This window comes from Entelurus aequoreus, linkage group LG05 (genome assembly GCF_033978785.1).
Source record: "Entelurus aequoreus isolate RoL-2023_Sb linkage group LG05, RoL_Eaeq_v1.1, whole genome shotgun sequence".
Classification (NCBI taxonomy): domain Eukaryota; kingdom Metazoa; phylum Chordata; class Actinopteri; order Syngnathiformes; family Syngnathidae; genus Entelurus; species Entelurus aequoreus.
Genome location: NC_084735.1, coordinates 16,025,647 through 16,041,995, shown reverse-complemented (window position 1 = coordinate 16,041,995; position 16,349 = coordinate 16,025,647). Strand labels below are relative to the sequence as shown.

The following is a 16,349-nucleotide window of genomic DNA, read 5'->3' as shown; positions in this document are numbered from 1 at the left end:
ACTGTACCTTTTTAGGACGCGTGCACCACATGATGGCACTGTTGTTAAAGACTGTACCTTTTTAGGACGCGTGCACCACATGATGGCGCTGTTGTTAAAGACTGTACCTTTTTAGGACGCGTGCACCACATGATGGCGCTGTTGTTAAAGACTGTACCTTTTTAGGACGCGTGCACCACATGATGGCGCTGTTGTTAAAGACTGTACCTTTTTAGGACGCGTGCACCACATGATGGCGCTCTTGTTAAAGACTGCACCTTTTTAGGACGCGTGCACCACATGATGGCGCTCTTGTTAAAGACTGCACCTTTTTAGGACGCGTGCACCACATGATGGCGCAGTGACGTACTACTAGCAGTGACGTACTACTAGCAGTGACGTACTACTAGCAGTGTACTAGTGAAGTACTACGAGCAGTGACGTACTACTAGCAGTGACGTACTACTAGCAGTGTACTAGTGAAGTACTACGAGCAGTGAAGTACTACTAGCAGTGAACTAGTGAAGTACTACGAGCAGTGAAGTACTACTAGCAGTGAACTAGTGAAGTACTACGAGCAGTGAAGTACTACTAGCAGTGAACTAGTGAAGTACTACGAGCAGTGAAGTATTACTAGCAGTGAAGTACTACGAGCAGTGAAGTACTACTAGCAGTGAACTAGTGAAGTACTACGAGCAGTGAAGTATTACTAGCAGTGAAGTACTACTAGCAGTGAAGTACTACTAGCAGTGAACTAGTGAAGTACTACGAGCAGTGAAGTATTACTAGCAGTGAAGTACTACGAGCAGTGAAGTACTACTAGCAGTGAAGTACTACTAGCAGTGTACTAGTGAACTAGTGAAGTACTACTAGCAGTGAAGTACTACGAGCAGTGAAGTACTACGAGCAGTGAAGTACAACTAGCAGTGTACAAGTGTACTAGTGAAGTACTACTAGCTGTGTACTAGTGAAGTACTACGAGCAGTGAAGTACTATGAGCAGTGAAGTACTACTAGCAGTGAAGTACTACGAGCAGTGAAGTACTACGAGCAGTGTACTAGTGTACTAGTGAAGTACTATGAGTAGTGAAGTACTACAAGCAGTGAAGTACTACTAGCAGTGTACTAGTGAAGTACTACGAGCAGTGAAGTACTACTAACAGTGAAGTACTACGAGCAGTGTACTAGTGTACTAGTGAAGTACTATGAGTAGTGAAGTACTACAAGCAGTGAAGTACTACTAGCAGTGTACTAGTGAAGTACTACAAGCAGTGAAGTACTACAAGCAGTGAAGTACTACTAGCAGTGAAGTACTACTAGTGGTGAAGGACTATGAGCAGTGAAGTACTACTTGCAGTGAAGTACTATGAGCAGTGAAGTACTACTAGCAGTGTACTAGTGTACTAGTGAAGTACTACGAGCAGTGAAGTACTACTAGCAGTGTACTAGTGTACTAGTGAATTACTACTAGCAGTGAAGTACTACTAACAGTGTACTAGTGAAGTACTACTAGCAGTGTACTAGTGAAGTACTACTAGCAGTGAAGTACTACTAGCAGTGTACTAGTGTACTAGTGAAGTACTACGAGCAGTGAAGTACTACAAGCAGTGAAGTACTACTAGCAGTGTACTAGTGAAGTACTACAAGCAGTGAAGTACTACAAGCAGTGAAGTACTACTACCAGTGAAGTACTACTAGTGGTGAAGGACTATGAGCAGTGAAGTACTACTTGCAGTGAAGTACTATGATCAGTGAAGTACTACTAGCAGTGTACTAGTGTACTAGTGAAGTACTACTAGCAGTGAAGTACTACTAGCGTACTAGTGAAGTACTACTAGCAGTGAAGTACTACTAGCAGTGTACTAGTGAAGTACTACTAGCAGTGAACTAGTGTACTAGTGAAATACTACTAGCAGTGAAGTACTACTAGCAGTGTACTAGTGAAGTACTACGAGCAGTGAAGTACAAACCCTGTTTCCATATGAGTTGGGAAATTGTGTTAGATGTAAATATAAACGGAATACAATGATTTGCAAATCCTTTTCAAGCCATATTCAGTTGAATATGCTACAAAGACAACATATTTGATGTTTAAACTGATAAACTTTTTTTTTTGTTGCAAATAATCATTAACTTAGAATTTCATGGCTGCAACACGTGCCAAAGTAGTTGGGAAAGGGCATGTTCACCACTGTGTTACATGGCCTTTCCTTTTAACAACACTCAGTAAAGGTTTAGCAACTGAGGAGACACATTTTTGAAGCTTCTCAGGTGGAATTCTTTCCCATTCTTGCTTGATGTACAGCTTAAGTTGTTCAACAGTCCGGGGGTCTCCATTGTGCTATTTTAGGCTTCATAATGCGCCACACATTTTCAATGGGAGACAGGTCTGGACTACAGGCAGGCCAGTCTAGTACCCGCACTCTTTTACTATGAAGCCACGTTGATGTAACATGTGGCTTGCTGAAATAAGCAGGGGCGTCCATGGTAACGTTGCTCCAAAACCTGTATGTACCTTTCAGCATTAATGGCGCCTTCACAGATGTGTAAGTTACCCATGTCTTGGCCACTAATACACCCCCATACCATCACACATGCTGGCTTTTACACTTTGCGCCTAGAACAATCCGGATGCTTCTTTTCCTCTTTGTTCCGGAGGACACGACGTCCACAGTTTCCAAAAACAATTTGAAATGTGGACTCGTCAGACCACAGAACACTTTTCCACTTTGTATCAGTCCATCTTAGATGAGCTCAGGCCCAGCGAAGCCGACGGCGTTTCTGGGTGTTGTTGATAAACGGTTTTCGCCTTGCATAGGAGAGTTTTAACTTGCACTTACAGATGTAGCGACCAATTGTAGTTACTGACAGTGGGTTTCTGAAGTGTTCCTGAGCCCATGTGGTGATATCCTTTACACACTGATGTGGCTTGTTGATGCAGTACAGCCTGAGGGATGGAAGGTCACGGGCTTAGCTGCTTACGTGCAGTGATTTCTCCAGATTCTCTGAACCCTTTGATGATATTATGGAGCGTAGATGGTGAAATTCCTTGCAATAGCTGCTTGAGAAAGGTTTTTCTTAAACTGTTCAACAATTTGCTCACGCATTTGTTGACAAAGTGGTGACCCCTCGCCCCATCCTTGTTTGTGAATGACTGAGCATTTCATGGAATCTACTTTTATACCCAATCATGGCACCCACCTGTTCCCAATTTGCCTGTTCACCTGTGGGATGTTCCAAATAAGTGTTTGATGAGCATTCCTCAACTTTATCAGTTTTTTTTGCCACCTTTCCCAACTTCTTTGTCACGTGTTGCTGGCATCAAATTCTAAAGTTAATGATTATTTGCAACAAAAACGTTTTTTTTTATGAGTTTGAACATCAAATATGTTGTCTTTGTAGCATATTCAACTGAATATGGGTTGAAAGTGACTTGCAGATCATTGTATTCCGTTTATATTTACATCTAACAGTGAAGTATTACTAGCAGTGAAGTACTACTAGTAGTTATGTAGGTGTGCCTAATGAAGTGCCCCCCCCCCCCCCCCCCCCCCCGCCTGCAGATCGCCAGCTACGTGAACAAGTCAGCCATGGACACGGCCGTGCTGCAGCGCTCGCTGGCCATCCTGGAGTCCATGGTGCTGAACAGCCAGGATCTGTACCACAAGGTGGCGCAGGAGATCACCATAGGGCAGCTCATACCACATCTTCAGGGGTGAGTGGGTGTGGGTGTGGGTGTGGGGTGTGTTCCCTGACACTAAAGTGGTGGTGGTGTGACCAGGACGGACCAGGACATCCAGACCTACACCGTCGCCGTCATCAACGCCCTCTTCCTCAAAGCCCCCGAGGAGAGGAGACAAGTGAGCATCCTTCTTTCCTTCCTCACCTGATGGTCACATGACCACCCCCCCCCCCATCTGCCTGCTTCAATAATGCATGAAGCCCCGCCCCCACACCCAACCTTTTTCCATCCCTTCTTTCTTCTCCCTTTTTTTTCCCTTCTCTGCCTTCACTCACCAAAAACAGAATACATCCATTTTCTACCACTTGTCCCATTACAGTTAATATAAACACTATTATACTTTTATATTAGTAACAGTATAGTTTTTATTTGAACTATTAAAAGGATTATGTCAAAATAATGTTTATAATCTCCATAAACTTTCCCATTCTTTTGTCTTATTACATTTTGCAGTTTGGATGTTAATAACACAACAACTATAATAGTTATTAACATAAAGACTAATAGTTCACATGAAACTATAATAGTTAATAACATAATACCTATAAGAGTTAAGAACTTAAAAACTGTACTAGGTTTTAACATAAACATGAATAGTTACCATAAAACTATAATAGTTAATAACACAACTATAGTAGTTAAAAAACTATACTTATATAAACTAATAATAAATATAAATAATTAAGATAAATAATAAATTCAAATAATTAATATAATTATATATATAAATAATTTAATAAATATAAATAATATAAATAAACATTGATTGATAATTATACAACTATAATAGTTAATAACATAACTATTATATTTAAAACCTATAATAGTTAATAACATAAAAACTAATGTTATTATCATAAAAATAGTTGCCATAAAACTATAATAGTTAAAAACTTATAAACTATAATAGTTAATACCATAAAAACTGTTACTAACCTAAAAATAGTTACCATGAAACTATAGCAGTTAATAACATAACTATTATAATAAACAACCTAAAGACTATAATAGTTAATAACACAACTACAATAGTTAAAAACGTAAAAACTGTAATAGTTAACATCAAAAACTGTTATTAACATAAAGTTAGTTACCATAAAACTATAATAGTTTAGAACATTAAAACTGTTATTAACATAAAATAGTTACCATAAAACTATATTAGTTAATAACATAACTATAATAGCTAAAAACTATAATAGTTAATACCATAAAAACTGTAATGTTAATATACAAATTGTTAACATAACTATAATAGTTAAAAACTATAATAGTTAATAAAATAACTATGATAATTAAAAAACCTAAAAACTATATTAGTTAATAACATAACTATAATAGTTAAAAACTTACACTATAACACTAAAAAACTAAGTTAAAAACTTAATCTATAATAGTTAATAACATAGAACTAATAGTTAACATAAAACTATAAGAGTTAATAACATAACTATAAAAGATAATATAACAACTATAATAGTTAACATAAAACTATAATAGTTAAAAACATAACTATAATTAAAGCTGCAAGCAGCGATGGACGGGGCCGACTTTGAGGGCTCATAAAATCCAAACCGGAGCAGTAATTAAAACTCTTTCGTCAACTTTTAATCAGAAGGGTTCAATCTCTCTCCTGTGCTAATTTGAAGCCGACACGACAAACGCGCTCAGAGGAGATAATGTTTGAAAAAAGGTGACCGGTTTTTACAAAACTTTTGTTTTGAAGGGGGAATTGCAAACTTCCTGTTGATTTTTGCTGGGGGTTGTCAGTGAATGAAATCTAGGTCTAAGTGAGCCCTACATAGAGGTTTTTGTTTCATGTCTCTACGGCATTCCTACTGGAAGTTACAGGCAGTTTTGTATGTGTTTTCTTCCTAGGAGCAGTTTTGTCTGTGTTTTCTTCCTAGGGGGCGCTAGAGCGCAATTTTGAGTTTTGGGGTTGGGTTTTTTTATTAGATTGCAATTTTTGCCGGTCCTGATTTGTGTGTCCAGTTTGGTGAGTTTTGAAGCATGTTAAGGGGGTCAAATTATAGCTCAAAGAGGCAAAGGTGACTGTTTTTACAAAACTTTTGTTTTGAAGGGGGAATTTCAAACTTCCTGTTGATTTTTGCTGAAGGATGTCAGTGTATGAAATCTAGGTCTAAGTGAGACCTACATAGAGGTTTTTGTTTCATGTCTCTTCGACATTCCTACTGGGAGTTACAGGCAGTTTTGTCTGTGTTTTCTTCCTAGGGGGCGCTAGAGCGCAATTTTGAGTTTTGGGGCTAGGTTTTTTGATTAGATGGCAATTTTCGCCAGTCCTGATGGTGAGTTTTGAAGCATGTTAAGGGGGTCAAATTACAGCTCAAAGAGGCGGCGGTATAATAATAATAAAACCTTACAAATACAATAGGGTCCTCCGTCCCAAAGGGACATTCGGTCCCTAGTAAACATAAAACTATAATGGTTAATAACATAACTATAATAGATAATAAAACAACTATAATAGTTAACATAAACTAATACTTAACATAACACCTATAATAGTTAATAACATAACTATCTTAGATAATACAACAACTATAATAGTTAACATTAAACTAATACTTATTAACATAACACCTATAATAGTTAATAACATAACTATAATAGATAATACAGCAACTATAATAGTTAACATTAAACTAATACCTATTAACATAACACCTATAATAGTTAATAACATAACTATAATAGATAATATAACGACTATAATAGTAAGTTAACTATAGTTAGTAACATAACTGTAATAGATAATATAACGACTATAATAGTAAGTTAACTATAGTTAATAAAATAACTATAATAGATAATATAACGACTATAATAGTAAGTTAACTATAGTTAATAACATAACTATAATGGATAATATAATGACTATAATAGTAAGTTAACTATAGTTAATAACATAACTATAATAGATAATATACGACTAGAATAGTAAGTTAACCATAGTTGGTAACATAACTATAATAGATAATATAACGACTATAATAGTAAGTTAACTATAGTTAATAACATAACTATAATAGATAATATAACGACTATAATAGTAGGTTAACTATAGTTAGTAACATAACTATAATAGATAATATAAAGACTATAATAGTTAACATTAAACTAATACTTAACATAACACCTATAATAGTTAATAACATAACTATAATAGATAATATAACGACTGTAATAGTGAGTTAACTATAATTAATAACATAACTATAATAGATAATATATGACTATAATAGTAAGTTAACTATAGTGAATAACATAACTATAATAGATAATATAACGACTATAATAGTTAAAATTAAACTAATACTTAACATACCACCTATAATAGTTAATAATATAACTATAATAGATAATATAATGACTATAATAGTAAGTTAACTATAGTTAGTAACATAACTATAATAGATAATATAATGACTAAAATAGTTAACATTAAACTAATACTTATTAACATAACACCTACAATAGTTAATAACATAACTATAATAGATAATATAACGACTATAATAGTAAGCTAACTATAGTTAATAACATAACTATAATAGATAATATACGACTATAATAGTTAACATTAAACTAATACTTATTAACATAACACCTACAATAGTTAATAACATAACTATAATAGATAATATAACGACTATAATATTAAGTTAACTATAGTTAGTAACATAACTGTAATAGATAATATAACGACTATAATAGTAGGTTAACTATAGTTAGTAACATAACTATAATAGATAATATAACGACTATAATAGTTAACATTAAACTAATACTTAACATAACACCTATAATAGTTAATAACATAACTATAATAGATAATATAACGACTATAATAGTAAGTTAACTATAGTTAGTAACATAACTATAATAGATAATATAACGACTATAATAGTAAGTTAACTATAGTTAATAACATAACTATAATAGATAATATAACGACTATAATAGTAAGTTAACTATAGTTAATAACATAACTATAATAGATAATATAACGACTACATATCAGTCAATTTAAGTGGACCCCGACTTAAACAAGTTGAAAAACTTATTCGGGTGTTACCATTTAGTGGTCAATTGTACGGAATATGTACTTCACTGTGCAATCTACTAATAAAAGTCTCAATCAGTCAATCAAAGGTTAACTATAGTTAATAACATAACTATAATAGATCATATAACGACTATAATAGTTAACATTAAACTAATACTTAACATAACACCTATAATAGTTGATAACATAACTATAATAGATAATATAACGACTATAATAGTAAGTTAACTATAGTTAGTAACATAACTATAATAGATAATATAACGACTATAATAGTAAGTTAACTATAGTTAATAACATAACTATAATAGATAATATACGACTATAATAGTTAATATTAAACTAATACTTAACATAACACCTACAAAAGTTAATAACATAACTATAATAGATAATATAATGACTATAATAGTAATAGTTAACTATAGTTAATAACATAAAAACTGTAATAGTTGACAAAACAAAATTTTGTTGCTCAAAGTGTGTTGAAATGTTGACCCGGTGGGGGTGATATTTTAATGTGGGATGATAAATATGAATAGTTTTTGATGATAACATATCTATAAATGAAGTGGTTATGATGTCATACTTAGTTTTTTTATGATAATAACATATCTCTAAATGAAGATGTTATGACGTCATAACTTGTTTTATCATCACTTGCAAGTGTGACATTCTTCTTCCGGTGTCTTCCAGGAGATGGCGCACATCTTGGCCCAGAAGCAACTGCGCTCCATCATTCTCAGTGTAAGCCTCGACTCCGCCCACTTTGTGCCCCCTCGTCCAATGGCGTTTGTTTTCCGGAAAACAAAGTGTCCTCCATCTTGCGTCCAGAACGTGATCCGGAGCCCTACGGCCATCAACGAGGAGATGGCCCACCAGCTGTACGTGCTGCAGGTGCTGACCTTCAACCTGCTGGAGGACCGCATGATGACCAAGATGGACCCCCAGGACCAGGCTCAGAGGGACATCATCTTCGAGCTGAGGAGGATCGCCTTCGACGTGGAGTGCGAGCCCAACATGGATAAGCGCAAGTCCATGTACACGCGCGACTACAAGAAGCTGGGCTTCATCGTAAGACACCCACTAGTTGAACGCCTGACTTTGGACCTGCGTGTGATGGAACGTGCTCCTCTCATGCAGAACCATGTCAACCCAGCAGTGGACTTCACCCAGATTCCTCCAGGAATGTTGGCCCTGGACAACATGCTCTACTTCGCCAGGCACCACCAGGACGCCTACATCAGGGTCAGCACTTTTCATTGCTCCCCACTCCAAAACACACTTGTAGATTTTATTTAGACAAAATAACTGTATAATTTGTATTCCTATTCTTCATTTTATTTTATTTTTTATTTTACATTTTTTACAGATAAAATAAATATATAAATTATATTCATATTTTAAATTGTATTACATGTCTGTTATTTTTAATTCAAATAAATAATCATTTTATTTAATTTCGGTTTTAATTTTGTATTAAATTAAAATTTATATATATTTCATATTCATATTTTTCATTCATTCTATTTAATTTTGGTGTTTTATTTTAATTCAAATGAAAATATAATTTGTATTCCTATTCTTGATTCTATTTAATTTTTGTTTATTTTATATATTTTTTAGATAAAATAAATATATAAAATATATTCATATTTTAAATTGTATTTCATGTCTGTTATTTTTAATTCAAATAAATAACTATATCATTTATATTCATATTTTGTATTTAATTTAATTTAGTTTTTTATAAAAAACTTTATTCAAATAGAATAAATACATATTTTATATTTACAGTTTTCATTCTATTTAATTTAGGTTATAATTTTTAATTTTGTTATATTTGTTTAATGAATTATATTCATATTTTACATTTTATGAAATATTTATTTTTAATTCAAATAACTATATAATTTATATTCATATTTTTTTTCTATTTAATTTAGTGTTTTATACAAAACCTTATTCAAATAGAATAAATACATGTATTTACACTTTTCATTTTATTTAATTTCGGTTTTAATTTTGTATTCAATTAAAATGTATATATATTTTATATTCATATTTTTCATTCTATTTAATTTTGGTGTTTTATTTTAATTCAAATGAAAATATAATTTGTATTCCTATTCTTCATTCTATTTAATTTTTGTTTTATTTTATATATTTTTTAGATAAAATAAATATATAAAATATATTCATATTTTAAATTGTATTGCATGTCTGTTATTTTATTTCGTTTTTTATAAAAAAAACTTTATTCAAATAGAATAAATACATATTTGATATTTACAGTTTTCATTCTATTTAATTGTGGTTATAATTTTTAATTGTATTATATTTGTTTAATGAATTATATTCATATTTTTCATTTTATGAAATTTTTATTTTGAATTCAAATAACTATATAATTTATATTAATATTTTTTTTCTATTTAATTCAGTGTTTTATACAAAACCTTATTCAAATAGAATAAATACATATATTTACACTTTTCATTTTATTTAATTTCGGTTTTAATTTTGTATTCAATTAAAATTGATATATATTTTATATTCATATTTTTCATTCTATTTAATTTTGGTGTTTTATTTGAATTCAAATGAAAATATAATTTGTATTCATATATTTTATTCGATTAAATTTTAGTTTTATTTTATTTTTTATTTAAATAAAATAAATATATCAATTATATTCATTATTTTTAATTCTACTACATTTTTGTGTTATTTTCTGTTCAAATAAAATATCTAATTTGTATTCATATTTTTCATTCTGTTTCATTTTGGGTTTATAAAAAATTGTATTCAAATAAAATAAACATTTATATCCACAGTTTTCATTCTATTACATTTTAGTTTTATTACATTTTTAAATTGAATACAATAAATATATGATTTATATTCATAAATGTTTCGTTCAATTTAGCTTTGTTTTTATTGTATTTTAGTTAAAAAATATATAAAGAAAAGTAAAACATAATTTGAAAAAAACAATTGTTTTTTTGTGTGCATATTTTTGTTTGAATCTGGCCATGAAGAAGATGACCCGAATGTTTTTTTTGATTCCTTTTCTAGATCGTTCTGGAAAACAGCAGCCGAGAAGACAAGCACGAGTGTCCGTTTGGCCGCAGCAGCATCGAACTCACCAAGATGCTCTGCGAGATCCTGAAAGTGGGCGAGCTTCGTAAGTCTGACACACACACAAAGTGTAAAGCAGCTCTTATTTTGTAGGAGCTGATTATGGTTCATATTTCAAACAGTCAAATAACAGGACTGTTTACAATCGATGGGCCTTTTTGTGCTTTGAGCGGCGCTCCAGACTGCCCCCTGCTGCTCTCTGCATGTGACGCCTTTCAGGGCTCACTTTTCCTCACTGACTTTTTGGGGCTTTTTTCATCGACGTGGCCTTTAGTGCACCGAGCTGCATTGCGGGGGCTTCAGTCCTAAAGACGGAAGAACGCCCCCAAAAATCTGTCAATTTTGTTTCACACTGTTGCTTTGATCAATATTTATTGATAACCATATAATATGTATGTTTTGTTGCTACTTACTACAGACAATGGTGGAGAGTACAGTAGTACATCTACTTAAACAATGGAGAGTACAGTAGTACATCAACTTAAACAATGGAGGGTACAGTAGTACATCAACTTAAACAATGGAGGGTACAGTAGTACATCAACTTAAACAATGGAGAGTACAGTAGTACATCAACTTAAACAATGGAGAGTACAGTAGTACATCTAGTTAAACAATGGAGGAGAGTACAGTAGTACATCAACTTAAACAATGGAGAGTACAGTAGTACATCAACTTAAACAACGGAGAGTACAGTAGTACATGAACTTAAACAATGGAGGAGAGTACAGTAGTACATCTACTTAAACAATGGAGAGTACAGTAGTACATCAACTTAAACAATGGAGGAGAGTACAGTAGTACATCTACTTAAACAATGGAGGAGAGTACAGTAGTACATCTACTTAAACAATGGAGAGTACAGTAGTACATCTACTTAAACAATGGTGGAGAGTACAGTAGTACATCTACTTAAACAATGGAGAGTACAGTAGTACATCAACCTAAACAATGGAGAGTACAGTAGTACATCTACTTAAACAATGGAGAGTACAGTAGTACATCAACTTAAACAATGGAGGAGAGTACAGTAGTACATCAACTTAAACAATGGAGAGTACAGTAGTACATCAACTTAAACAATGGAGAGTACAGTAGTACATCAACTTAAACAATGGAGGAGAGTACAGTAGTACATCTACTTAAACAATGGAGAGTACAGTAGTACATCAACTTAAACAATGGAGGAGAGTACAGTAGTACATCTACTTAAACAATGGAGAGTACAGTAGTACATCAACTTAAACAATGGAGGAGAGTACAGTAGTACATCAACTTAAACAATGGAGAGTACAGTAGTACATCAACTTAAACAATGGAGGAGAGTACAGTAGTACATCTACTTAAACAATGGAGGAGAGTACAGTAGTACATCTACTTAAACAATGGAGAGTACAGTAGTACATCTACTTAAACAATGGTGGAGAGTACAGTAGTACATCTACTTAAACAATGGAGAGTACAGTAGTACATCAACCTAAACAATGGAGAGTACAGTAGTACATCTACTTAAACAATGGAGAGTACAGTAGTACATCAACTTAAACAATGGAGGAGAGTACAGTAGTACATCAACTTAAACAATGGAGAGTACAGTAGTACATCAACTTAAACAATGGAGAGTACAGTAGTACATCAACTTAAACAATGGAGGAGAGTACAGTAGTACATCTACTTAAACAATGGAGAGTACAGTAGTACATCAACTTAAACAATGGAGGAGAGTACAGTAGTACATCTACTTAAACAATGGAGAGTACAGTAGTACATCAACTTAAACAATGGAGGAGAGTACAGTAGTACATCAACTTAAACAATGGAGAGTACAGTAGTACATCAACTTAAACAATGGAGGAGAGTACAGTAGTACATCTACTTAAACAATGGAGGAGAGTACAGTAGTACATCAACTTAAACAATGGAGGAGAGTACAGTAGTACATCTACTTAAACAACGGAGAGTACAGTAGTACATCAACTTAAACAATGGAGAGTACAGTAGTACATCTACTTAAACAATGGAGGAGAGTACAGTAGTACATCAACTTAAACAATGGAGAGTACAGTAGTACATCTACTTAAACAATGGAGGAGAGTACAGTAGTACATCAACTTAAACAATGGAGAGTACAGTAGTACATCAACTTAAACAATGGAGAGTACAGTAGTACATCTACTTAAACAATGGAGGAGAGTACAGTAGTACATCAACTTAAACTATGGAGGAGAGTACAGTAGTACATCAACTTAAACAATGGAGGAGAGTACAGTAGTACATCAACTTAAACAATGGAGAGTACAGTAGTACATCTACTTAAACAATGGAGGAGAGTACAGTAGTACATCTACTTAAACAATGGAGGAGAGTACAGTAGTTCATCAACTTAAACAATGGAGAGTACAGTAGTACATCTACTTAAACAATGGAGGAGAGTACAGTAGTACATCAACTTAAACAATGGAGAGTACAGTAGTACATCAACTTAAACAATGGAGGAGAGTACAGTAGTACATCAACTTAAACAATGGAGAGTACAGTAGTACATCAACTTAAACAATGGAGAGTACAGTAGTACATCTACTTAAACAATGGAGGAGAGTACAGTAGTTCATCAACTTAAACAATGGAGAGTACAGTAGTACATCTACTTAAACAATGGAGGAGAGTACAGTAGTACATCAACTTAAACAATGGAGAGTACAGTAGTACATCTACTTAAACAATGGAGAGTACAGTAGTACATCTACTTAAACAATGGAGGAGAGTACAGTAGTACATCTACTTAAACAAAGGAGAGTACAGTAGTACATCTACTTAAACAATGGAGAGTACAGTAGTACATCAACCTAAACAATGGAGAGTACAGTAGTACATCTACTTAAACAAAGGAGAGTACAGTAGTACATCTACTTAAACAATGGAGAGTACAGTAGTACATCAACCTAAACAATGGAGAGTACAGTAGTACATCAACTTAAACAATGGAGAGTACATTAGTACATCTACTTAAACAATGGAGAGTACAGTAGTACATCTACTTAAACAATGGAGAGTACAGTAGTACATCAACCTAAACAATGGAGAGTACAGTAGTACATCTACTTAAACAATGGAGAGTACAGTAGTACATCTACTTAAACAACGGAGAGTACAGTAGTACATCTACTTAAACAATGGAGGAGAGTACAGTAGTACATCAACTTAAACAATGGAGAGTACAGTAGTACATCAACTTAAACAATGGAGGAGAGTACAGTAGTACATCAACTTAAACAATGGAGAGTACAGTAGTACATCTACTTAAACAATGGAGGAGAGTACAGTAGTACATCTACTTAAACAATGGAGGAGAGTACAGTAGTTCATCAACTTAAACAATGGAGAGTACAGTAGTACATCTACTTAAACAATGGAGGAGAGTACAGTAGTACATCTACTTAAACAATGGAGAGTACAGTAGTACATCTACTTAAACAATGGAGAGTACAGTAGTACATCCACTTAAACAACGGAGAGTACAGTAGTACATCTACTTAAACAATGGAGGAGAGTACAGTAGTACATCAACTTAAACAATGGAGAGTACAGTAGTACATCAACTTAAACAATGGAGGAGAGTACAGTAGTACATCAACTTAAACAATGGAGGAGAGTACAGTAGTACATCAACTTAAACAATGGAGGAGAGTACAGTAGTACATCAACTTAAACAATGGAGAGTACAGTAGTACATCAACTTAAACAATGGAGGAGAGTACAGTAGTACATCTACTTAAACAATGGAGGAGAGTACAGTAGTTCATCAACTTAAACAATGGAGAGTACAGTAGTACATCTACTTAAACAATGGAGAGTACAGTAGTACATCAACTTAAACAATGGAGGAGAGTACAGTAGTACATCTACTTAAACAATGGAGGAGAGTACAGTAGTACATCTACTTAAACAATGGAGGAGAGTACAGTAGTACATCTACTTAAACAATGGAGGAGAGTACAGTAGTACATCTACTTAAACAATGGAGGAGAGTAAAGTGTGTGTATTGTTGTTTCTACAGTGTGTGTATTGTTGTGCTTCCACAGAGTGTGTATAATAAGAGAGAGAGAGAGAAAGCGAGAGAGAGAGAGAGAGCGAAAAAGAGAGCGAGAGAGAGAGAGACAGAGAGAGAGAGAAAGAGAGAGAGAGAGAGAGAAAGAGAGAGAGAGAAAGAGAGCGAGAGAGAGGGAGAAAAAGAGAGCGCGAGAGAGAGAGAGAGAGAGAGAGAGAGGAAATTAGCTGATGAGAGCAGATGTTCCCACAATGCATCACTGCGTACGCCTTGTCTCCTCCTCCTGGTCTATAAAATGGGCCCCCATGCATAAATGTATTCTGGCAAGTCCACTTTATTTTACATGAAGGAAAACCCTCCTTCCTCAGGCTTCACTACACGTCTTGAAATAAAGGAAGGTTGAGGGAGCCAGCAAAAAGTGTTAAATGTGTCAGCTTTTCATGTTGTGTGAAGGGGGCGTGGCCTGTAATGTTTACGTTTGAACTGATGAGGGGGCGTGGCCTGTGCGGCTATCAAGTGTTTACATTTCAACTAATACATTGTACTAATATATTATAATATATATTGTACTAACATATTATAATATATTGTACTAATATATTATAATATATTGTACTAACATATCATAATATATTGTACTAATATATTATAATAAATTGTACTAATATATTATAATATATTGTACTAACATATTATAATATATTGTTTTAATATATTATAATATATTGTACTAATATATTATATTATATATTGTACTAACATATTATAATATATTGTTTTAATATATTATAATAAATCGTACTAATATATTATAATATATTGTTATAATATATTATAATATATTGTTCTAATATATTATAATGTACTAATATATTATAATATATTGTTTTAATATATTATAATACATTGTACTAATTATATTATATATTGTACTAACATATTATAATATATTGTACTAATATATTATATTATATATTGTACTAACATATTATAATATATTGTTTTAATATATTATAATAAATTGTACTAATATATTATAATATATTGTACTAATATATTATAATATATTGTTATAATATATTATAATATATTGTTCTAATATATTATAATATATTGTATTAATATATTATAATATATTAGTACTAATATATTATATTATATTAGTACTAATATATTATAATATATTAACATGCTCCTGTATGAACATCAATCATAATTCATAACAACAACTTAGATCACAATTCTGAGGCGTGTGAACGCACCACACTCACCGTGTCATCTGATTGGTGCACAATGAGGAAGTGCTGACTTGTTGTTATAGCGACCTTCGAGTAGCTATAACCATATATTACT

The 16,349-nt window shown here is 32.7% G+C and overlaps 1 protein-coding gene across 1 annotated transcript in view; it reads left to right on the top strand.

The window, feature by feature from the left end:
- Positions 1–16,349, top strand: part of LOC133650228 (engulfment and cell motility protein 1) — a 156,053-nt gene that overhangs the window by 101,547 nt on the left and 38,157 nt on the right. Inside the window, exons 9-14 of the mRNA XM_062047231.1 lie at positions 3,542–3,693; positions 3,760–3,838; positions 8,504–8,554; positions 8,642–8,881; positions 8,951–9,055; positions 10,886–10,994. Of these exons, the coding sequence (XP_061903215.1) occupies positions 3,542–3,693; positions 3,760–3,838; positions 8,504–8,554; positions 8,642–8,881; positions 8,951–9,055; positions 10,886–10,994 (736 nt within the window). The remainder of the gene's footprint in view (positions 1–3,541; positions 3,694–3,759; positions 3,839–8,503; positions 8,555–8,641; positions 8,882–8,950; positions 9,056–10,885; positions 10,995–16,349) is intronic.